The 24,836-nt window shown below is 46.3% G+C and overlaps 1 protein-coding gene across 1 annotated transcript in view; it reads right to left on the reverse strand.

Moving 5' to 3' along the window:
• LOC140186508 (tricarboxylate transport protein B, mitochondrial) overlaps positions 1-24,836 on the reverse strand; it is an 87,142-nt gene that overhangs the window by 25,020 nt on the left and 37,286 nt on the right. The window contains exons 2-4 of the mRNA XM_072240885.1: positions 15,285-15,392; positions 8,998-9,097; positions 4,235-4,373 (exon numbers count right to left, since the gene is read on the reverse strand). Coding sequence (XP_072096986.1) covers positions 4,235-4,373; positions 8,998-9,097; positions 15,285-15,392 — 347 coding nt within the window. The remainder of the gene's footprint in view (positions 1-4,234; positions 4,374-8,997; positions 9,098-15,284; positions 15,393-24,836) is intronic.

Below are 24,836 nucleotides of genomic sequence, written 5' to 3' on the forward strand. Positions count from 1 at the left end.
GTTTTATAAAGCCTCAACATTACATCGTTGCTTTTATATCCTAGTCATCGTGAAATGAATGCTAACATCACATTTGCCTTCCTCAGCAAGACTCAACCTGCAGATTAACCTTCAGAGAGTCCTGCCTGCGGACTCCCAGGTCTCTTTGCACCTCTGATTTTAAACCTTCTCTCCATTTGTACAATTCTCTATGCTTTTACGGCATGCTGCCTTCATTGGTCAGAGCACAGAGTATTAGAGTCAGGAAGTCATACATAAAGCCCTGAGTAGGCAGCATTTGGAATATTGTGTGCAGTTCTTGTTGTGCCATTAAAGGACACTGATTTTAGAAAGGCCGCAGCAGAGGTTCACCAGGATGCTGTCTGGATTAGAGAGCTAGAAGGAGAGGTTGGACAATTTTGGGTTCACCAGGATGCTGTCTGGATTAGAGAGTTAGAAGGAGAGGTTGGACAATTTTGGGTTGCTTTCTCCAGAGCGTTGGAGGCTGAAGGGAGACCCAATAGATAAAATCATGAGAGAATGTAAGGTAGACATTCCAAGACAATCTTTTCCAAGTGTAGAGCTGTTCAGTACTAGAGGATACACACTTAAGAGGGAAGGTTCAAAGGAGCAACGTTTAATTGGTGTGAGATGACTACTGACCTGTTAAAGTGCGGCAAGACAACCCAACTAAAAAAAGCTCCATAAGCAACAGGAAGTGAAAACAAGCAGCCAGCGTGTGCACAAACAAGTTGAGATTTTTTTTAAAAAGCAGCATTCTTTTTATGAGTGCCCTCATAATCTAATCTAATCTTCAGAGGGGAAGACCAAGTTTTTTTCTTAAAAAAAGAAAACTCAGAAAACGGAAGAATTCAGGGCTCATAAAGAGTGAGTATTGGGTGATAATAATCATCAAAAAATTCAGAAATGGCAGTCTACATCGGAAAGATTGACAAGTTTGATTACATGACGGATAATTGGCTCAGTATACTGAGCTACTGTAACAGTATTTTGAAATAAGTGAGAAGCAAGTGCTAATCTTGCTAAGTATATTAGGTTTAAAGGCATACAGTTTACTTTGAAGTTTGACTGCTCCAACAGAAATAAGCTTTCCTGATATTGTCAAAGTAAAGCAGGGACGTTTAAACCAAAGCCATTGTTGATTGTAGAATGCTTTATGTTTCATGAAGAAAGCATAACAGATTTTGGACTCTAATTCACATTACGATGTGTTCCTAGTTTACTGGCCACTCCTTTTTTGTTGCCAGTTTGGGTGATTTTTGAATCGGGGCGGCCTGCAGCTAACGAACTGAACGGAACAGAAATGAAATCTACTTTTTGATTTTGTGTTTTACTTTGTGTTTTCACTTGTTTTTCTTTTCTTGCTGTTTGCGGGATTTATGGTTTTTTTGTGTACGTGGGGTGTTTGATTTTTTTTTGAACGGGTTTCATGATTTTCTTTGTTTCATGCTGTCTGTGGGAAGATGAATTTCAGGACTGTACACTGCATAGATACTTTGATGATAAGTGTACTTCGAATCCTTTGAGACATGCAGGGCAAGCCTGTATTCCAGAGCAGTGGGTGCATGGAATGTGCTGGCTGGTAATGGAAGCAGATACTTATGGGACGTAGATATCATAATTAGGTTTGATATCACTGGCATATGCCTTGAAATTTGTTGTTTTGCATCAGCAGTAAAATGCAATAATACAAAGCAAGTTGAGGCTTTATAAAGCACTGGTGAGGCCTCACTTGGAGTATTGTGAGCAGTTTTGGGCACCTTATCTTGGAATGGATGTGCTGACATTGGAGAGAGTTCAAAAGAGGTCCATGAAAATGATTCCAGGGCTGAACAGCTGGTCATATGAAGAGCATTTAGTGGTTCTGGGCCTGTATTCACTGGAATTCAGAGGAATGAGGGGTGACCTAATTGAAACCTATCGAATATTGAAAGGCCTCAATAGAGTGGATGTGGAGAGGATGTTTCCTATGGTGGGAGAGTCAAAACCGAGGACACAGCCTCAGAATGTCCATTTAGAATGGAGATGAGAAGGAATTTCTTTAGCCAGAGTGTGGCGAGTCTGTGGAATTCATTGCCACAGGCAGCTGTGGAGGCTAAATCACTGGGTATATTTAAAGCAGAGGTTGATAGATTCTTGATTAGTCAGGACATGAGGGATACAAGCAGAAGGCAGGAGGTTGGGACTGAGAGGAAAAATGGATCAGCCATGATGAAATGGGCCAAATGGCCTAATTCTGCTCCCGTATGTTATAGTCTTATAATAATTTAAAAATACATAATTACAATAAGGAAATTACATTTTTAAAATTAAGTTAAATAAGTAGTTTTAAAAGAGAGCAAAATAAAATTGAATGGGTTCCACGGTGTTTCTTTGTTTCATGCCTGTCTGAGGGAAGACAAATTTCAGCGTTGTATACTGCATTCATACTTTGATAATAAATGTACTTTGAATCCTTTGAATCTTTTGGGTTCACTATCCATTCTGAAATCTGATGGCAGAGTGGAAGAAGCTGTTCCTGCCTTTAGGCTCCTATACCTCCTTCCTGATGGTAACACTGAGAAGAGGGATGACCTGGGTGTTGAGAGTCCGTAATGATCAATGTTGCCTTTTTGAGGTATCGCTCCTTGAAAATGTCCTCAGTGCCGGGGAGGCTAGTGCCCATGATGGAGCTGACTGAATTTGCAACTTTTTGTAGCCTTTTCAGGACTGGAGAGATATAGAGCAGGCAGAAAAGACCTAGTTTACTTCTGTGTTCAGCACTATCACAAAGGGCCGAAAGGCCTGTTCCTGTACTGTAGTGTTCTGCGAAGGAAGAGCAGCTTTTGCTGTGGGACGATACCAGCCCACCGAGACCTGCTGTGTGTCTAGGTAGGTTCACCAGCTGGCACCGGGAGAGCCTGGGAAACCCTCGGCAGTCCGACACACTGGGTCCAACCCTGGCTCCGGGAGAGCCTGGGAAACCCTCGGCAGTCCGACACACTGGGTCCAACCCTGGCTCCGGGAGAGCCTGGGAAACCCTCGGCAGTCCGACACACTGGGTCCAACCCTGGCTCCGGGAGAGCCTGGGAAACCCTCGGCAGTCCAACACACTGGGTCCAACCCTGGCTCCGGGACAGCCTGGGAAACCCTCGGCAGTCCGACACACTGGGTCCAACCCTGGCACCGGGAGAGCCTAAACCCTCGGCAGTCCGACACACTGGGTCCAACCCTGGCACCGGGAGAGCCTAGATCCTCGGCAGTCCGACACACTGGGTCCAACCCTGGCTCCGGGACAGCCTGGGAAACCCTCGGCAGTCCGACACACTGGGTCCAACCCTGGCTCGGAAGAGCCTAAATCCTCGGCAGTGCGACACACTGGGTCCAACCCTGGCACCGGGAGAGCCTGGGAAACCCTCGGCAGTCCGACACACTGGGTCCAACCCTGGCACCGGGAGAGCCTGGGAAACCCTCGGCAGTCCGACACACTGGGTCCAACCCTGGCACCGGGACAGCCTGGGAAACCCTCGGCAGTCCAACACACTGGGTCCAACCCTGGCTCCGGGAGAGCCTAAATCCTCGGCAGTCAGACACACTGGGTCCAACCCAGGGGATCCCGGAACCCAGGAATGCAGTTGTCCCAACGTTACTCTCGTAGCCTGGAGGAGGAAGAAGGAATGACTGGGAAGGATGGGGAAAGCAAGTGGGATGGTGAATTACAAATCAAGGAGAATTGATTGTGACAGGAATGATCGGAAAGGAGGAAACAATTGGAAAGGGGAGGGAATTATTAGGAAGGGAAGGGGGACAGCCAGGAAAGGGGGAAGGATGGGGGAAGGGGGACGGCCGGGGAAGGGGGAAGAACCGGGGAAGGGGGACGACCGGAAAGGGGGAAGGACCGGGGGAGGGGGAAGGACCGGGGGAGGGGGAAGGACCGGGGGAGGGGGAAGGATTGGGGGAGGGGGAAGGATTGGGGAAGGGGATGAGAAATGATTGGGAAGGGAGATAATCAGGACGGAGGGGAAGTTGGGAATGGAGAAACATTCCAGAAGATAAATCCAACAGAATGCAGTTGGCTTTTTACTCCCCAGAACAAGTTCACTGCCACATGAGTAAATGAGAGATTCACTAAACCTCCTATCGAATTCTGTCTCTCCCCCAACACTGCCTGATCTGCTAAGCATACCCAGCACGCAGCATTTTCAGCTCAGATGCCCAATATCCACGGTTTCTCTTCAATCAGTCACTGAATTACCTTGACTGTCTCCATCGGACACACGATCAACACGGCCTCGGACACCCCCGCGCCCAGACCGCACACCAGGCTCTGCCGGTTGCTCAGCTTCCCTTGGTCGTCCCGCAGCTGGTTACTCAGGAACTCGAACGTCCCGAACCTGAGTGAGAGGACAGTGTCTGTTCAGCCACCCTGCATTTACATAGCTCCGTTAACAAAGCACAAGTGCTTAAATCCGGGGATAGGAAGCGGGGGATGTTAGACAGCTCAGTGGAACTGAGGGTGGGGTAGATTATGGAGTGCAGGAGAAACTCTTTTACTGCCCACAGGGGCAGGACTGCAGGATGGGATGGGTTGTAGGGGGACAGTATTTCACGTTACACCAAAGAATAAAAGGAATAATCTGCCCTTCGTTGATGCCTGAGTTGTAGTTCACCACGGCAACCACCAAGCAAAATCAAAGAGAGAAACAGAACAGTCCCTTCAGCCCACAAAGCCAGTGCTACCACCCATGTTTTCCAATTCAATTCAGAATTTACCTCATACACATTGAAACATACAGTGAAATGCTTCATTTGCATTAGCAACTAGCACAACTCATGTGAGAACCCCAAGATCATCACACAACAAAACACTTCTTTTGTGGTAAATTGGCTGAATCAAGGATCAAAGCAAGGAGGCATGTTTGAGGAAAAGTGGTCGGAGCGAGGTTGAGGCAAGTTCAAGATGGAATTGGAGTCGCAGATGGAGTTGCAGTGAGCGGAGTGGAGGAGAATGGGAGCCCATCCACCTAAATGGAGAGCGAGGTTGCGACGATCTAAGTGCCAGGCCAATTTGGAAAGGTCAGGTACGGGCCAAGATGTGACAGTGGGACCCGGACCCAGGCCCAGGCCCAGAGCATATTGATGCAGCAGGGCCCAGGCCCAATTGATGCTGTGGGGCCCGGGCCCAGGCCCAGACAGAGCATATTGATGCTGTGGGGCCCAGGCCCAGGCCCAGAGCATATTTTGTTTTTAAGATTATGAAGACACGTAGTCCTCTTTTATTGTCATTGAGTAATGCCTGCATTAAGAAATGATACAATATTGATGCAGTGGGGCCCTGTGAGGAACAACCTGGTGCTTGAACAATTAAAACGCTGGGCCAGATGCAATGAAAGGGCAGGGCGTTGGGATCAGAGGCGAGGGTCAGGCTGGTTCTGCTCACTGCTCCTCGACATTCATTGCACGGATGCTGAGGCTGTGGGCCTGCTCTAGCTCGTCTGGGCTTCATGATGATTTTCCCCACTGTGTGATGAACTGAGGCTGTGGGCCTACTCTGGGCTTCGTGTCTATGGACTCACTGTCATTCTAAGTGCTATCTGTGGCATGATTTGTTTTTTTTTCCTCTCTGCACATTGGGTGTTTGTTGGTCTTTTTATTTAAATGGGTTCTTTCAAGTTTTGTGTTTTGTGACTGCCTGTAATGAGACTAATCTCCAGGCTGTATAATGTATACAAATGTACTTTGAACCAAAGGTGCAGAAATCTCCCTGATTTTACTTCAGATTTCTGCTTTATTCCGATTTCCAGCATCTGTGGTCTTTTGCTTTTCATTGTTTAATCCGGCACTTTTCATTTTCCAACTGGACCTGATAGAAATGTACAAGACATTTAGGATTCCCTGAAGGTTAATTTTCAGGATGACCCGGATCTGGGCCATACCCTCGAAATATACGGACCTGCCTCTCTGTTTTATTGCACTACCTTACTTTCCATTTTTCTATTTTCTATTTATGATTTATAATTTATACTTTTAATATTACTAATTTTTGCTATTTTTAATATTTACTATTTGTAATCCAGGGAGTGGGAAGTGCAGAATCAACTATCGCTGTGATGGTTGTACATTCTAGTACCAATTGTTTGACGACAATGAAGTATAAGGTTGAGTCAGTGGTGAGGAAGGCAACTACAATGTTAGCATTCATTTCAAGAGGACTAGAATATAAAAGCAAGGATGTAATGCTGGGGCTTTATAAAGCCCTGGTGAGGCCTCACTTGGTGTATTGTGAGCAGTTTTGGAGCCCTTATTTATGAAAACATGTGCTGACATTGGAGAGAGTTCAAAGGAGGTTCACAAAAATGATTCAAGAATTGAAAGGCTTGTCACTTGAGGAGTGTTTGATGGCTCCAGACCTCTACTCACTGGAATTCAGAAGAATAAGTGGGGTGGAGGGAAATCTCCTTGAAACGTATCGAACATGGAATGGCTTTGATAGAGTGGATGTGGAGAGGATGTTCCCGATGGAGGGAGGAGTCCAAGACCAGAGGGCACAGCCTCGGAATAGAGGGGCATCTTTTAAGAGATGAGAAAGAACTTCTTTAGCCAGAGAGTGGTAAATCTGTGGAATTCGTTGTCATGGACGGCTTTGGAGACCAAGTCACTGGGTATATTTAAAGCAGATGTTGTCAGGTTCTTGATTGGTCAGGGCATGAAGGCAGGAGATTGGAGCTGAGAGGGAAAATGGATCAGCCATGATGAAATGGTGGAGCAGACTCGAAGGGCCAAATGGCTTAATTCTGTTCCCATGTCTTATGGTCTTAAGTCTCTAAAAGGTATAATAGCTACAATCTGGCTGAAATGTCTAATACTAGAGGGCACACATTTAAGGTGAGGGGGGGAAATTCATAGGAGCTGTGTGGGATAAGTTTTCCCCCACATAGAGTAGTGGGTGCCTGGAGTGTGATGCCAGGACCGACAGTGGGTCAAATATGACAGAGACACTTAGCAAATGTACACGCAGATGTACAAGGGAGGAGTATGGATATTTTACAGGCAGAATAAATTATTTGAGTGAGTCCTTTAATTAGAAGCGCAAGAGAATCTGCAGGTGCTGGAAATCCAAGGCAACACACACAGAATTCTTGGAGGAACTCAATAGGTCAGGCAGCATCTATGGAAATGAATAGTCAGTCAGTATTTCAGGCCAAGACCCTTCAGCAGAACTGGAAAGGAAGGAGGAAGATGCCCGAATAAGAAAGTGGGAGAAGAGGACAAGCTAGAGTGTGACAGGTAAAGCCAGGTGGGTGAGAAAGGTCAAGGGCTGGAGAGGAATGAACCTGATAGGAGAGGAGAGTGGACCATAGGAGAATGGGAAGGCGGTGGGGCAGATGTGAAGAGGTAAAAGGTCAGAGTGAGCAATAGCTTACCACCTTCTAGCTGTCCTCCTTCCCCCGACCCCCCCCATCACCTTTTTGTTCTGGTGTCTTCTCCCCTCCTTTTCAATCTCAGCCCGACATGTCGACTGTTTATTTATTTCCATAGATGCAGCCGGACCTGCCAAGTTCCTCCAGCATTCTGAATGCTGCTTTGTTTAATTTCTAGTTTCACAACCTAAAGGGCGAGGAGGCCTGTGCCTGAGCTGTACTGTTCTACGTTTATGAACGACCGGGCTGCCACACGTTCCAACACAAACACTGCACGCCCACAATCTCAACAGAACAACAAACAACAAAGCAAGCCCGAATCCCACCCTAACCCACTTTCCCAACATTCCTCTACTTGCACACGCTTGAGGACTGTTAATCTACCCCCACCTCTTTGGGAGGTGGGAGGAAACCAGAGAACTCGAAGGGACCCACATTAGCGTGTCACAGTAGCATTGCAGTTGACGTAACACTTCACAGCAGCCAGCTAAAAGATCAGGTTTCAATTCCAGCCGCAGCCTGTAAGGATTTATCTGCAACTCCTCCATCTCCAATAAGATCCCATCACCAAGCACATCTCCCCCTCCCCCTCTTTCTGCTTTCCCCAGGGATTGCTCCCTACGTGACCTCCCTTGTCCATTCGTCCCTCCCCACTGATCTCCCTCCTGGAACTTACTCTTGTAAGCCGAACAAGTGCTACACCTGCCCCTACACCTCCTCCCTCACTACCATCCAGGGCCCCAAACAGTCCTTCTGGGTGAGGTGACACTTCACCTGTGAATCTGTTAGGGTTCTCTACTGTATCCGGTGCTCCCGGTGAGGCCTTCTGCATATCAGTGAGACCTGATGTAGATTGGGAGACCGCTTCGCCGAGCACTTACATTCCGTCTCCCTGTAAAATAGGATCTCCCAGTGGCCACCAATTTTAATTGTATTTCCCATTCCGACATGTCCCGATGAGGATGGAGAAGCAACACTAAGTTCTGTCTGGATGGTCTCCAAGCTGATGGGATGAACATCGATTTCTCGAACTTCCAGTAATGATCCCCCCCTTCACCATTCCCCAGTCCTCTTTTGCACAGTGCTGCATATCTGATATTATAATAACAATACAAAAGATTCAAAAGCCCTAGTTCACTCCTCCTATCCAACTCTATTGTTCTGAGTTCTGTGATACAGGGACGGTTTATCCCTGGATATGTTTTTAATGCCAATCAGTGCCAGGTTCAGTTGTTCAATTTAATGTCAGAGAATGTATCCAGTATACAATCTGAAATTCTTACTCTTCACAGACATCCACAAAACCAAAGTAGTACCCCAAAGGATGGATGACAGGAGAAAGTTAGAACCCCAAGGTCCCCCCCCCCCACCACACAGGCAGCAGCAAAAGCATGGCCCTCCTTCACCATCCACCTTGCAAGCAACAGCAAAGCTCGATCTCAGGTCTATCTCAGACAGATCTCTCCCTCGCTGATGAGGGAGATATCGATCCCACCACAGCGAGAGTCAAGACCTGGAACAAGGTGCGGGGCTAATCTTGGGGAAACGGGTGGGTGGTGCGGAGGCCTGGGGTATACGGACCATATCACGAGCGTACCTGACCGCTGCCTTGGGGATCGAGCCGTAGAGCAGAGAGCTGAGACCCCGGTACAGGCCCTTCACCCCATGTCCTTGTACCGTCTGCTTCACACAGTCACCTGCAAGACACAAGAACCATGTGAAAAGAACTCCCTGCTCTTCTGCAGCCTTACCTGCACCAAATGGGGCCCAGTGGGGGGTACTTGTGGACTTGGCAGATTGTGTCCCACAGACTGAAGCTCCAGGTCAAGACTGACAGCATTCCCGGCATTGGAGCAGTATTAGGCCACTCGAATGCTCCGCCATTTGATCATGGCTCACTTATTTTCCCTCTCAACCCATTCTCCCTCCCTTCTCCCCATAACTTGACACTCTTTATTTATGTACCTATAAACCTCCATCCAGTGACCTGGCCTCCACATATGTTTGGGGCAAAGGATTCCACAAATTCTCCACCCTCTAGCTAAAAGAACTTCTCCTCATCTCTGTTCTAAAGGGTCCTAGATTCTCCCTCTACAGGAAATAACCTTTCCACATCCACTCTATCTCAGCCTTTCAATTGGGGAACTGCTTTGGCGAGCACCTCCACACCATCCACCAAAAGTGGAACAGCCTATTGGCCAAACATTTCAATTCTGATCCCCGTTCCCATTCCGAACTGTCGGCCCACGGCCTCAGCTTCTGCTACGATGAGGCCACCCTCAGGGTCGAGGAGAAATACCGTCTGGGTAGCCTCCAACCTGATAGCATGAACATTGATTTCTCCTTCTGGTAAAATAATATTTCACTCTCCCTCTATTCCCACTCTGGCTACTTACCGCTCCTTTCCTGCCTTTCACCTCCTCCTTCCCTTTCTCCTATGTTCCACTCTCCTCTCCTATCTGATTCCTTCCTCTCCTGTCCTTGACCTTTCCCACTTCACCTATCACCTTCTACCTTCTCCTCCCCCCCCAATTTTTTATTCTGGCATCTTCTCCCTTTCCTTTCCAGTCCTGAAGAAGTGTCTCAGCTCGAAATGTTGACTGCTCATTCATTTCCATCGATGCTGCCTAACCTGTTGAGTTCCTCCTGTATTTTGTATGTGTTGCTACCAACATTCAATAGGCTTCAATGAGATCTCCCCTCATTCTTCTAAATTGCAGCAAATACAAGCCCAGAGCCATCAAGCACTCCTTATATTAACCCTTGCATTCCCAGGATCATTCTTGTGAACCTCCTCTGGACCCTCTCCAATGCCAGCAGATCGTTTCTTAGATAAGGAGCCCAAACTGCTAACAATACTCCAAGTGTGGTCTGATTAGTGCGGTCTGACCACTGCCTTATAAAGCCTCAGCATTCCACCCTGGCTTTTATATTCCAGCCCTCTCAAAATGAATACTAACGTTGCATTTACCTTCCTCACCACTAACTTACCCTACAAATTAACCCTTAAGGGAATCCTGCATGTGGACTCCCAAGTCCCTTTGCTCTTCTATTTTCTGAATTTGCACTGTTTCGAAAATAATCTACAGCTTTATTACTTCAATTGTAAAGTGGAGTTGGGTTGAGCTGTTCTACGATCTTGCACTTGATGATGTCTCCTCAAATGGTGACGAAACGCTTGCAAATGGATTGCCAAGGTCAGAGAACAACTCAATCCAACCATTAACCACTGCTTTATAAACCCTCAGTATCACATCCTTGCTTTTATAGTCTAGTCCTCTCAAAATGAATGTTAACGTTGAATCGCCTTCCTCACCACCAAATCAACCCTCCAGGCAAAATGCCACCAGCGAATAATTCCCCAGGTGACATCTTCCAGATAGCAAACTTCTTCAATTATTTTACTTACTCTACACCTTCTGCTTGTTCCGTTTGTGTTACAGAAACTGTTGGAGCCTGTGACACATGGTTTGCAATTTGATCCGATGATCAAGCACTCTGTTGTGTCCAGAGAACTATCTCATGGAGATCAGAGACAGGAACCTGAAAGGTAGCCAGAGTGCGAGCCGACTCGCGGGGGACGGGCCGAGAGCGCGAGCCGACTCCACTCGTGGGAAAGGGGCCGAGAGGGCGAGCCGACTCACGGGAAAGGACTGAGACAGGACGCGGGGTCATGAACAACATCTTGCAGCAGTGAGGAAGATTGAAGCATCGAGGTGAATGAGGAGTGGGTCAGCGATCGCTGCCAATGGAGGCCACCAGGTTGGCAGCATTCAGACCTGGTCAGCAATTGGACCCAACAGGGGCCACTGAGCATTCGGAGCAGGCGTGAGTTCTGAGTCACAGAAGAACTGTTCGATGTTCTGAGATTTGTGTGATGGACTGGACTTCATAATGGTCCCCTTTGGTTTTTCAGCGTTTACTTTCTTGGGTGGGTGATCTGTCTGTGTGTGCGTGTCCCTGTCCGTGAGAGTACATACACGTCCGTGAGGGTGTGTGCGTGTCTGTGTCTGTGAGAGTGCTTGTGCGTCCGTGTCTGTGTGTGCCTGTGCCTGTGAGAGTGAGAGTGCTTGCGCGTCCGTGTTTGTGTGTGCCTGTGTCTGTGAGAGTGTGTGCCTGTGTCTGTGAGAGTGCATGTGCGTCTGTGTCCGTGCATGCGCGTCTGTGTCTGTGCGTGCATGCCTGCCTGTGTCCGTGTCCGTGAGAGTGTGTCTGTGAGAGTGCGTGCGTGTCTGTGAGAGTGCGTGCGTGTCTCTGTCTGTGCGTGCGTGCCTGCCTGTGTCCGTGTCCGTGAGCGTGAGCCTGTGTCTGTGAGAGTGCGTGCACGTCTATGTCTGTGAGAGTGCATGCACGTCTGTGTCCGTGCCTTGCGTGCATGCCTGTGTCCGTGTGTGCCTGTGAGAGTGTGTGTCCATGTCCGTGAGAGTGTGTCTGTGTCTGTGAGAGTGCGTGCGTGGGCTGTTCCTTTTTGAGAGTGAGGGAATTTATCATCATTGTCACTATTTGATTTCTGTGGGTGAGGTGGTTGGGGATTGTTATTGTCGCTGTTTCTTTCTGAGGGAGGGAGTTGGGATTGTTACTGTCGCTGTTTCTTTCTGTGAGGGAGGGGGCCAGGGACTGTTATTGGCACCCTTTTTCTGAGTGAGGGGGGTCAGGATTGTTATTGTCACTGTTTTTTCCTGCAGGAGAGGAGGTGGAAGACAAGTATCAGAGTTGTATTGTACGCATGCACTTTGACAATAAAATGATCCTTTGAACCACCCGGACGACATTTGCTTTTCCTGAGTTACTTCCATCGAAACGCACCACAAAATGCCTTATGCTAGAGGTGTCACCTTCGGCTGAGGTAGAGGTGAATGGAGGACTGATGGAGCATGAAAACAGGCCCTTTGGCCCATCAAGGCCACACTAGTAATCCTAATCTGGATGTTGGTGGAAATATGGAGAAAATAAGGTAGGTTTATACTAACCCCACACCCCCAGATTCTCCCAATCATCCTACGCCACATCGTGAGGGCATTAACAATCCCCCCCATGTCCTGTGTCCTGGACAATATTCCTCCTCACCCCTACTGACTGGCAATTAGGGAAATATTACCCACTCAAGATCACATTGCTCTTCATGAGACCCTGTCTAAACTTTTTTTGGCGTTAATGAATGGTTTTGAAGAGTTTATTTTGTCCCTGCCTTGTATAATTTAGCTTCTGTATGTTGTCTGTCTCTATGTGCCTGTGAAGCTGCTGTGAAGTTAGCCATCATACTGCAGCCTCACAGTAACGTCAAGTCAAGTTTAACTATAGACACGTCAAAGTTTCTCCGAACCACGGTGTAAAGCACACATAGCACACATGTAATTTAGGAGAATAACAATGAAATCTCGATGATTGCACATAAACAAAGTAAAGTGCATAAATTAAATATTGTAAGGAACAGAACAGATTAACCAGACACTTTGAATGCGCTGCAGTAGGGAGTTCAGAAGCCTAATAGCCTGGGGGAAGAAACTGTTGCCCATTTTCACTGTTCTTGTTTTCATGCATCACAGTCTCCTGCCTGATGATATAAAGTCAAAGAGGATGCTGGATGAATGGGTGGGATCTTTAATAATACTAAGGGCAGCGTTCCTGATAAGTATCCCTGATTGGTGGTAGGGAGACCCCTAGGATCCTCACCGTCCTTTGTAGGGACTTCCGGTCCGAAGGCTGGCTGCTCTCATACCAGATGAAGATGCAACTTGTCAGGATATACTCAAAGGTGCTCTTATAAAATGCAGTTAAGATGGTGGGGGCAGGTAGCTACACCTGTCTCAATCTCCTTAGGAAGTGAAGGCACTGCTGTGCCTTATTGTTCTGGGAGGTGATATCAAGGGACCAGGTGAGATCTTCATGATGTGATTGGCTCGTGACAAGGTTAGGGTTTAATGGGGTTGTAATGCTCGGAGGGCCAGAAGGGCCTATTCCGCGATGTACGTTAAGTAAATAAATACATAACACAATCCTTATCTCACAGCCGTTTTTCTCAGGGAGATTCCTCTATCTAACAGCTGAAACCAGTTTTCAGTATAAAGAACACCCACGAGGCCGGTTCTTTGTTAGAGTGAGTTGGTTACGGTCAGAGTTAGTTCCCTGTTGGTGCACTTTACAGTTATTTACGTTATGTACAATGGAAACAGTGGCTATGACCACAAGACTTGCGTCTTCCAATCCAACTTTCTGGGCAAGATCATCTCCAGATCCAACATAATGATGGCTGTCCATCGTCCCCAACAATGGCAGAAACCTGTGTGTTGGGTGGGGGGGGGGGGGGGTAAGTTTTTAAAGTGAAGAACCCTTCACACTGGGTCAGTTCCACTCTCTCGACCTCAGAAGTCCGGGTCCAGTGGTATGAACAAGCGTCACAAACTGGGGTCTTCCTGGGTTGCAGTGGGTGATCATCACACCTTCTGTACCTCGTCATGCCCTTTGCTCTCCACAGAGCATTGCAGATCCACCTTCCAGCCACCCAGTCTGCCGGGGCTGACTTCACATGTTGGGACAGACACGTCCCTATCTCACCAGGGTATGGGACCACACACCACCCCCACCCCCGACTACCTCACTTCCTCTTTAATTAACTCGTCACCCACAGAACATATTGACTGGTGCAAGCTCTTTCATGGGGCCTTTGAAATCTTTTTCCAAGATCCACGTGTACTCAATCCATCTCTTGTGACATGCTCAAACATTTTAAAGGTATTTTCCTTTCAGAAAACTGAATGGCTCTACCCTTCGATCTCAGACTCGAATTAGGATGAAGTTTGGTGGATGTAGTAGAGACGAGAGCTACCAGAGCCACATTCCCAGGGCCAGACCCTACCAGAGGGTCCTCCGCCACTTGATCTGATAGGTTGACTCCCAGTGGACGCCACCAGTCTCTCAACTACAACACATGGACAAATCAACTAAGCTTAACCTCTTGAGACAAATCACCAATAGACCCCAAACCCCTTGCACAAGCTCCTGGCACCCTACATATCCCCAACCCGGCTACCAGGACTAGACTCCTCAAGCCCCACCACCATTCACCCTTGGCACAGTCAAGCAACTCACACACACACACACACACACACACACTCAAAATGCTGGAGGAACTCAGCAGGCCAGGCAGCATTCATGGAAATGAATAAAGAATCAATGCTTTGAGCTGAGATCGTTCATCGGGACTGGAAAGGAAGAGGGAAGATGCCAAAATAAGAGGGTGGGGGGGGGGGGGAGGAGAAGATCAAGCAAGAAGGTGATAGATGAGACCATGTGGGTGGGTGAAGGGGAGATGAAGTAAGAAGTTGGGAGGTGAGAGGTGAGACCAGGTGAAGAGGATGAAGTAAGAAGTTGGGAGGTGATGGGTGAGACCAGGTGAGGGGGTGAAGTATGAAGCTGGGAGGTGATAGGTGAGACCAGGTGAGGGGGAGATGAAGTAAGAAGTTGGGAGGTGATAGGTGAGACCAGGTGAGGGGGGTGAAGTAAGAAGTTGGGAGGTGATAGATGAGACCAGGTGAGGGGGGATATGAAGTAAGAAGTTGGGAGGTGATAGGTGAGACCAGGTGAGGGGGGTGAAGTAAGAAGTTGGGAGGTGATGGGTGAGACCAGGTGAGGGGGGGGTCTATCTACAAATCACTTCTCCTTACCTGATCCACCCATCGCCTGCCATCTCTTTCTCCATTCCTACCCCTCACACCTTTCACTGGCTCTCTCCCCTCTGCTCTTTCTGTGCCGACGAAGGGCCTCAACCAGAATCAATTGTCGAAACTGTCTATTCCCCCCACCACAGATGCTGCTGAGCTCCTCCAGCATCTCCGGTGAGAAGAGGTGTCCGTCAAATGTGCCAAAGACCAGCGGAATCCTTACCGATGCCCTTGTAGCGGGGCGGGTTTGCCCTCTCGTCCAGCTGCAGCTGCGTCTTCACGTACTCCGTGGGGAAGGTGATGCAGATCTCGATGCCTCCTGCAATCCCACCTGCACAAGACACAAGGCATAGCAGCAGAATTAATCCATTCAGCCCCTCTGCTCCGCCATTCCATCATGGCAGATTTACTATCCTTCATCCCTATTTTCCTGCCTTCTCCCCATAACCTATAACACCCTGATTAATTAAGAACCTATCAACATCTGCTTTAAATATACCCAATGACTTGGCCTGTGGCAAAGAATTACACAGATTCACCACTCCCTGGGCAAGGAAATTCCTCATCTCCATTCCAAAAGGACTTCCTTGTATTCTGAGACTGCGCCTCTGGTCCTGGACTCTGCTACTATTGGAAATATTTTTTCCATGTCCACTCTATCCGGGCCTTTCAAAATTTGATATGTTTCAACGAGATTCCCTCCTCGTTGTTCTAAAAGCCCAGAGCCATCAAATGCTCCTCATACATTCATCATCATCATTTTGTGCCGTGTCGTATGATGTGGGAGCTCATGGACTTTCCATGAACATCATTGTTTTTGGCAAATTTTTCTACAGAACTGGTTTGCCATTGCCTTCTTCCGGGCAGTGTCTTTACAAGACGGGTGACCCCAGCCATTACCAATACTCTTCAGAGATTGTCTGCCTGGTGCCAGTGGTCACACAACCAGGACTTGTGATATGCACCAGCTGCTCATACGACCATCAACCATCTGTTCCCATGGCTTCACGTGACCCTGATCCAGTCGGGGAGGGAGGGAGGGGGCTAAACTGGTGCTGCCCCTTGCCCATGGGTGACCCGCAGGCTCGCAAAGGAAGGAGCTCCTTACATCTCCTTTGGTGGAGGAGTTTACAAGTATGATCAGGACCTCATTATGACCTTGCACCTATTGTCTGCCTGCACTGTGCATTCTCTGTAACTGTAACATTTCATTCTGCTTTCTGTTTGTTTTACTGTACTTTGAATACCTGTCCTCCCTCTCTGTGCCTTCTTGAGCACAGTTTTATGTAACACCAGTGTAGTGTAGTGCTTGTTTTATCTGGTGTGACTGGTCACTGCACTCTTTGAGAAAATCAAATGACATAGTACTACACTAGGTGTTAGTGGGCCATCAGAAGGAGTCAGTAAATAGAAACACACACTTCTGTAAGCAAGTCTTGTTTATATAAAAAAAAGATATACATGAATAAGAACAAATCAAAATTCCAACATTCTGTTTAGATTCCAAATCTCAGATATCAAACAAAAATAAATTCCCGTTTAGCTCGATTCAGTGACATTCATGAGAGTAACTTTTGTTACTCCAATTTCTCTAATTAATTAGATTAGTGTTATGCCCTATTTAAAGGTTTACAGACTAACCTTTCCTTTTTATTTACACCTAGTTAATTAGAAACTAATTGAATCCCTATTGTTAAGTATTATGGTTAACTTCAGTTTCAGTTCCAGTCAGTATGTCTACAAATTCAAATATTATATCTATACAGCTTAACTCCTTTCACGACAATTTCCCAACCACAACTTTTAAACAAAGTACATCTCATTCAATAACTTACCTACTACTACTACGTCGACTCAGGCCTAGGGGGCTGGCATCGGGCACGATGACGGACTCTCCACTTCTCCCTCTCCCTCATCAGTGTGTTCAGTTCATCTACATCAGCCGCGCCGCTGTCTTCTAGGAGCATGTTGACCATAGTCTTGGGAGGGCGCCCAGGGTTCATCCTCCCGTGCTTGAGCTCCCATATGATGACTAGGCTGGCAGGTCGCTCGGGGTGGCGTAGATAGTGCCCCGCTAGTTGCAGTCTTCTCGCCTCGATTTTAGTGGTGAGCATCGGTAGGTCGTCATAGAGCTTGAAGTTCGTCATGTGCTGTTGCCAATTCACGTCAAGAGCCATCTGGAGCATTTGTGTATAGCAACCATCTAGAGACTTTCGCTTAGTCTTGGTGAGTGTCCATGTTTCACATCCGTACATGAGAATAGACTCTATGACTGCTATGATAATCCTCTTTTTAAACCCTCTGGTCAGGTTCAACTTCCAGTTTTCCTTCATGTCGTTCATAGCCCTCCACGCCAGCGCCTTCTGTATCTTTATGTCCTTCTCTGAACTCATCATTCTTGGCCCGAGGTACTTGTAGTCAAAGACTTTCTTAATGGTATCATTCTTTACGGTCTTGAGAGTACCCTCATCGCAGTTAAGCGCCATGTACTCTGTCTTTTTAGCGTTTAGGTGAAGTCCAACTTTATTGCACTCAATTTCCACTTTTGTCAGTAGCTGCTGCGCTTCCTCCATCTGGTCAGAGAGCAGGACTATATCATCTGCAAAAATCGAGATCTGTGAGCGTAACTGGCCTGACCCTTTTGGTTCGTCCTGGTTTATGGTAAAAACAAGCTTGTCATGATCTTTGGTAGCTTGTCGCAATAACTTACCAGTCTTTGTAAAAATAATCAGTTCTTAAAGAAACTCAAATTCAAATCTTCAAATGAACATAAACTTGTACATCCAACCATATTAAATCCTCTACGTCATTAAACATTTCTTTCCGGCGCCAGTTCTACGATCTTGGGGGTCTCACCATCTTGTTTCTTGTTTTGTTGGATGGTCGATTCACAAAACGTATCCAAAATGACTTACCAAGTCCCTTGGTGTGATTTAACAGAACTAATTCCTGGTTACACGGTAGACCTTGGACACTCGTCTCTGCCGATATACATCGTCTTGTTAAAGCCGTAGCTTCAATAGATCTTTTATCACTATCGTCTCTCCTCCAGGGCTTTCATTCTGAGGTTTTCAGGTACGTAGGGTAGAGATACTCTCTACCAATTCCACTCTTAACAGTGTATATGTTTCATTTCTAATAGTTTGCTGCGTCAGCTATGCCTCGTTCACACATAATTCACCCCCCCCCTTAAAAAAAGAAATTCGGTAAACTTCATTTTCATCCCTCCAGATGGAACTTTCCAACATTACATCTTTGGGTTTAATTAACAGGGGTTACATCTTTATTTTACATTATACCGTAGCATAATAAATTGTCCAGTGGATCTGGTGAGTTTAACGGGAGTGAGAGATGTCCATCACACAGTAGTGTTGTGGTTAGCACAACGCTTTACAGTACCAGTGACCCGGGTTCAATTCCCATTGCACGGTAGTGTAATGGTTAGCACAACGCATTACAGTACCAGTGACCCGGGTTCAATTCCCATCGCACGGTAGTGTAGTGGTTAGCACAACGCTTTACAGTACCAGTGACCCGGGTTCAATTCCCATCGCACGGTAGTGTAGTGGTCAGCACAACACTTTACAGTACCAGTGACCCGGGTTCAATTCCCATCGCACGGTAGTGTAATGGTTAGCACAACGCATTACAGTACCAGTGACCCGGGTTCAATTCCCATCGCACGGTAGTGTAGTGGTTAGCACAATGCATTACAGTACCAGTGACCCGGGTTCAATTCCCATCGCACGGTAGTGCAGTGGTCAGCACAACGCTTTACAGTACCAGTGACCCGGGTTCAATTCCCATCACACGGTAGTGTAGTGGTCAGCACAACGCTTTACAGTACCAGTGACCCGGGTTCAATTCCCGTCACACGGTAGTGTAGTGGTTAGCACAACACTCCACCCATCTTCATATCGTGTACAACCTTTGCAACATACCCGTCAATTCCATCATCCATATCATTGACAGAGAATGTAAAAGTATCTGTCCCAACACAAACCCCTGTGTAGCACCACTAGTGATAAGCAGCCAACCAGAAAAGGTTCCCTCTATTCCTGCTCTAACTCCTGCCTATCAGCCACTGCTTTATTGTTGCTAGAATCTTTCCTGTAATACCATGGGCTCATTGCTTGTTAATCAGCCTCGTGTGTGGCACCTTGTCAAAGGCCTTCTGAAAATTCGATTTCATAACATCAACCAATTCTCCTTTGTCTGTCCTGCTTGCTATTTCAACAAAGAATTCCATCAGATTTGTCAGGCAAGGTTTCTCCTTGAGGAAACCATGCTGACTATGACCTATTTTATCATGTACCTCCAAGTACCTCAAGACCTCGTCCTTAATCAACTCCAACATCTTCCCAACCACTGAGGTCAGACTAACTGGCCTATAGTTTCATTTCTTCTGCCTTTCTCCCATTTGGAAGAGTGGAGTGACATTTGCAATGTTCCAGTCTTCTGGAACCATTCCATAATCTATTGATTCTTGAAGATCATTACTAATGTCTCCACAATCTCTTTAGCCACGTCTTTCAGAACCCTGGAGTGTACACCATCTGGTCCAGGTGCCTTATCTACCTTTGGACATTTCAGTAACCCAAGAACCTTCTCCCTAGTAATGGTAACTTCAGACACTTCATGACCCCTGACACCTGGAACTTCCAACTTACTGCTAGTGTCTTCCACAGTGAAGATGGATTTTAAAAAATGCTTATTCAGTTCATCTGCCATTTTGCTCCCCCCTCCCGCCCATCACCAGCATCCTTTTCCAGTGGTCCGATACCCAGTCTCACCTCTCTTTATGTATCTGAAGAAATTTTTGTTATCTCTTCAATATTATTAGCTAGCTTACTTTCGTATTCCATCTTTACCTTCTTAATCACTTTTTAGTTGCTTTCTGTTGGTTTTTAAAAGCCTCTAACTTCCCACTAGTTCTTGCTCTATTAGATGCCTTCTTTTTGACTTTTACGTTGGCTTTGACTTCTCTTGTTAGCTACGGTTGTGTTATCTTTCCTTTAGAACACTTGTTCCTCTTTGAGATGTAAATATTCTGTGTCTTTCAAATTGCTTCCAGAAATTCCAACCATTGCTGCTCTGCCATCATCTCTGCCAATGTTCTTTTCCAGTCAATTCTGGCCAACTCCTCTCTCATGCCGCTGTAATTCCCTTTACTCCACTGTAACACTGATACATCTGACTTTAGCTTCTCATTCTCAGATTTCAGGGTGAATTTGATCATATTATCATCACTTTCCCCCAAGGGTCTTTTACTGTAAGGTCTCTAGTTCATTGACAACACACAATTTAGAAAAGCTGATCCCCTCGTGGGCTCAACCATGAGCTGCTCTAAAAAGCCACCTCATAGGCACTCTAGAAATTCCCCCTCTTGGAATCCAGCACCAACCTGATTTTCCCAATCTACCTGCATATTGAAATCCCCCATCACGTTTGGCATGTAATTTTTATCCCCCGTTGTAATTTTTATATCCTGTTGTAATCTGTAGGCTACATCTTTACTATTCTTTATGTTTAACTCCCATTAGGGAGTTTTTACCCTTGTAGTTCCTTAGCTCTATCCACAATGATTCAACATATTTCAACCCTACGTCACCTCTTTCTAATGGTTTGATTTCATTTTTTAAACCAACAAAGCAACACCACCCCCTCTGCCTTCCTGCCTGTCCTTTTGAAACAATGTGTATCCTTGGACATCAAGCTCCCAGCTATGGTCTTTCAGCCGTGATTCAGTGATGCTTACAACATCATACCTGCCAATCTGCAACTGTGCTGCAAGTTCATCTACCTTATTCCGTATACTGCACACGTTCATATACAATACCTTCAGTCCTGCGTTCACCCTCTTTGATTTTGTCCACCTTTTTACGCTACAACTCATCCTGTTGACTGCAATTTTGCCCTTTCAACAGCCACATAAGATGTGTACAAGACTCCCTCGGTACAGGATACAAGTCAAGGTTGGGCAAGGCTGTAAAATCATTAGGAAATGAAAATCGGTCCTTTATTCATTCTTTAATGGGTTGGTAGCGTAGCGGTTTACACAACACTATTACAGCTTGGAGTGCTCCGGAGTTCGGAGCTGCATCTGGCTCCGTCTGTACGTCCTCACAGTGGAATGTGTGGGCTTCTTTCGGGTGCTCTATTTTCATCCCACTGTCCAAGGATGCACTGGGTAGGTTAACAGGTCATTGCAAACTGCCTCAGGATTAGGTTGGGGTTAATAGGGTTTGTCAGGGAAATTACTGGGTGGCATTGGACCTCAACTCACATTGGGGCAGCACGGTAGAGTAGTGGTGTACAGTACCAGTGACCTGGGTTCAATTCCGGCCACTGTCTATAAGGAGTTTGTACTTTCTCCCTGTGACCGCCTGGGTTTTCTCTGGGTGCTCCAGTTTCTGCAGCGGTTGTTAGGTTCATTGGTCATTGTAGACTGTCCTGTGATCGGGGGATTGCAGGGTGACGAGACTCGAAGGGTTGGAAGGGCCTGTTCCACGTTGTATTAACTCAGTAAATAAAGATGTTGTGAGAGGGATGGCAGGATCATTTATTTGTTTCATTACAGGCAAAGAATCAACCAATGGGATAATTGAAAATCTACTTGCTTTCTGATTGGTTGCAGGGTGGGCGGGATCCAGATGATGGATATGTTGGGTGACCAATGGCCAGGAGCACTGAAATCCATTCACCATGTGAGGTTCAATTGAGGAGCAGTTAGCTTGGTGGGTGAGGTTCCCTCTGCTGAATCAGGGTGATGCAGAAACACTCCCAGGGACCAGAGCACATAATACAACTGATGGATTTAAGAAGATGCAAGGGTGAAAAAAAACAATATGGGAACCATATATAGGCCTCCAAATAGTAGCCAAGATGTGGGGTTGAGATTGTAAAGGGAGCTGGAAAAGGTGTGTAATAAGGTTAATGACACAATTGTAATGGAGGACTTCAATGTGCGAGGGGGTTAGGAAAATCAAGTTGATGTCGGATCGTAAGAGAGGGAATTTGTTGAATGCCTACAAGCTGGCTCTTTAAAGCAGCTTGTGCTGAGGCTTACTCGGGGAAAGGCTGCCTTAGATTGGGTGTTGTGTACTAACCCAGATCTTATGAGGGAGCTTTACGTAAAGGAACCCTTAAGAGGCAGTGATCATAATATGGTTGAATTCATACTGCAATTTGAGAGGGAGAAGCACAAGTAATATGTATCAGTATCACAATGGAATACATGGAATTACATAGGCATGAGAAAGGAGTTTACCCAGGTGGATTGGAGCAGGATACTGGCAGGGATGATGACAGAGCAGAGATGGCTGAAGTTTCTTGAGAATAGTTCACAAGGCACAGGATAGGTATGTCCCACAGAGGAAGTAGTTCTCAAATGGCAGGGGTAGGCAACTGTGGCTGAAAAAGGAAGTTAAGGATTGTATAAAAGGCAAGGAAAGGGTATATAAGATAGCAAAAGTGAGTGGGAAGGAAAAGACGAAATTTGAGGACAGACTAGCCAGTGACTAGCAGGATACCAAAAGATTTTTCCAGTTATTTAAAGAGTAAAAAGGAGGTGAGCGTTGATATTGGACCACTGGGAAATGATGTTGGTGAGGTAGTAATGGGGGACAAAGAAATGGCAGATGAACTTAATGGGTACTTTGCATCTGTCTTCACTGTAGAAGACTCTAGCAGTATGCCAGAGGTCCATGAGTATCGGGGAGCAGAAGTAAGTGCCATTGCTATTACAAAGGAAAAAATGCTAGGCAAGCTCAAAGGTCTTAAGGTGGATAAGTTACCTGGACCAGATGGACTACATCCCAGAGTCCTGAGAGAGGTTGCTGAAGAGATAACGGATGTATTGGTCATGAACTTTTTCAAGAATCACTTGATTCTGACATGGTCCCAGGGGACTCGAAAATTGCAAATGTCACTCCACTCTTTAAGAAGGGAGGAAGGCAAATGATAGGAAATCATAGACCGGTTCGCCTAACTTCAGTGGTTGGGAAAATATTGGAGTCTATAATTAAGTATGAGGTTTCAGGGTACTTTGAAACTAATGATAAGATAAGACAAAGTCAGCACGGCTTCTGTAAAGGGAAATCTTGCCTGGCAAATCTATAAGAGTTCTTTGAGGAATAACAAGCAGGGTGGACAAAGGAGAGGCAATGAATGTCATTTACTTGAATTTTCAGAAGGCATTTGATAAGCTGCCACACATGAGGCTGCTTAACAAGATAAAATCCTATGGCATGGATAGAGGAGTGGCTGACAGTCAGGAGGCAGCGAGTGGGAATAAAAGGGGCCTTTTCTGGTTGGCTGCCAGTGACCAGTGGTGTTCTTCAGGGGTCAGTATTGGGACTGCTATCTTTCACGTTCTTTGTCAATGATTTGGATAATGAAATTGATGGCTTTGTGACAAAGTTTACGGATGATACGAGGATAGGTGGAGGCGTAGGGAGTGCTGTGGAACCAATGTGATTGGAAGAACCATAGAACCATAGAAACTACAGCACACAAACAGGCCTTTTGGCCCTTCTTGGCTGTGCCGAACCATTTTCTACCTAGTCCCACTGACCTGCACACGGACCATATCCCTCCATACACCTCCCATCCATGTATCTCTCCAATTTATTCTTAAATGTTAAAAAAGAACCCATATTTACCACCTCGTCTGGCAGCTCATTCCATACTCCCACCACTCTCTGTGTGAAGAAGTCCCCCCAATGTTCCCTTTAAACTTTCCCCCCTCACCCTTAACCCATGTCCTCTGGTTTTTTTCTCCCCTTGCCTCAGTGGAAAAAGCCTGCTTGCATTCACTCTATCTATACCCATCATAATTTTATATACCTGTATCAAATCTCCCCTCATTCTTCTACGCTCCAGGGAATAAAGTCCTAACCTATTCAACCTTTCTCTGTAACTGAGTTTCTCAAGTCCCGGCAACATCCTTGTAAACCTTCTCTGCACTCTTTCAACCTTATTTATATCCTTCCTGTAATTTGGTGACCAAAACTGAACACAATACTCCAGATTCGGCCTCACCAATGCCTTATACAACCTCATGGGTTAAAATGGGTTAAAAAAGTGGCAGACAGAATAGAGTGTTGGGAAATGTATGATAATGCATTTTGGTAAAAGGAACAATAGCGTGGACTGTTACCTAAATTTGGAGAAGATTCAAATATCAGAGGTGCAGAGGGACAGAGGAGTCTTCATGCAAGATCCCCAGAAGCTTAATTTACAGGTTGAGTTTGTGGTAAAGGCGGCAAAGCAATGTTAGCATTTATTTCAAGAGGAATAGAATATAAAAGCAAGGAGATAATGCGGAGTCTTTGTAAGACACTAGTCAGGTCACACTTCGAGTATTGTCAACAGTTTTGGGCCCCATATTTCAAAGAGGATGTGTTGTCATTGGAGAGAGTCCAGAGGAGGTTCATGAGAATGATTCTGGGAATGAAGGGGTTAACATATGAGGGGCGTTTGGCAGTTTTGAGGTGTACTCACTGGAATTTAGAAGAATGCAGGGGGTCGGTGGGGGGGGGGGGGGATCTCATTGAAATCTCATTGAAGACTCGTACGGCCAGATTTGGGAACAGCTTCTTTCCAACTGTGATAAGACTGCTGAACGGATCCTGACCCGGATCTGGGCCGTACCCTCCAAATATCCGGACCTGCCTCTTGGTTTTTTTGCACTACCTTACTTTCCATTTTTCTATTTTCTATTTATGATTTATTATTTAAATTTTCAATATTCACTAATTTTTACTATTTTTAA

This window comes from Mobula birostris, chromosome 22 (assembly GCF_030028105.1).
Source record: "Mobula birostris isolate sMobBir1 chromosome 22, sMobBir1.hap1, whole genome shotgun sequence".
Lineage (NCBI taxonomy): Eukaryota > Metazoa > Chordata > Chondrichthyes > Myliobatiformes > Myliobatidae > Mobula > Mobula birostris.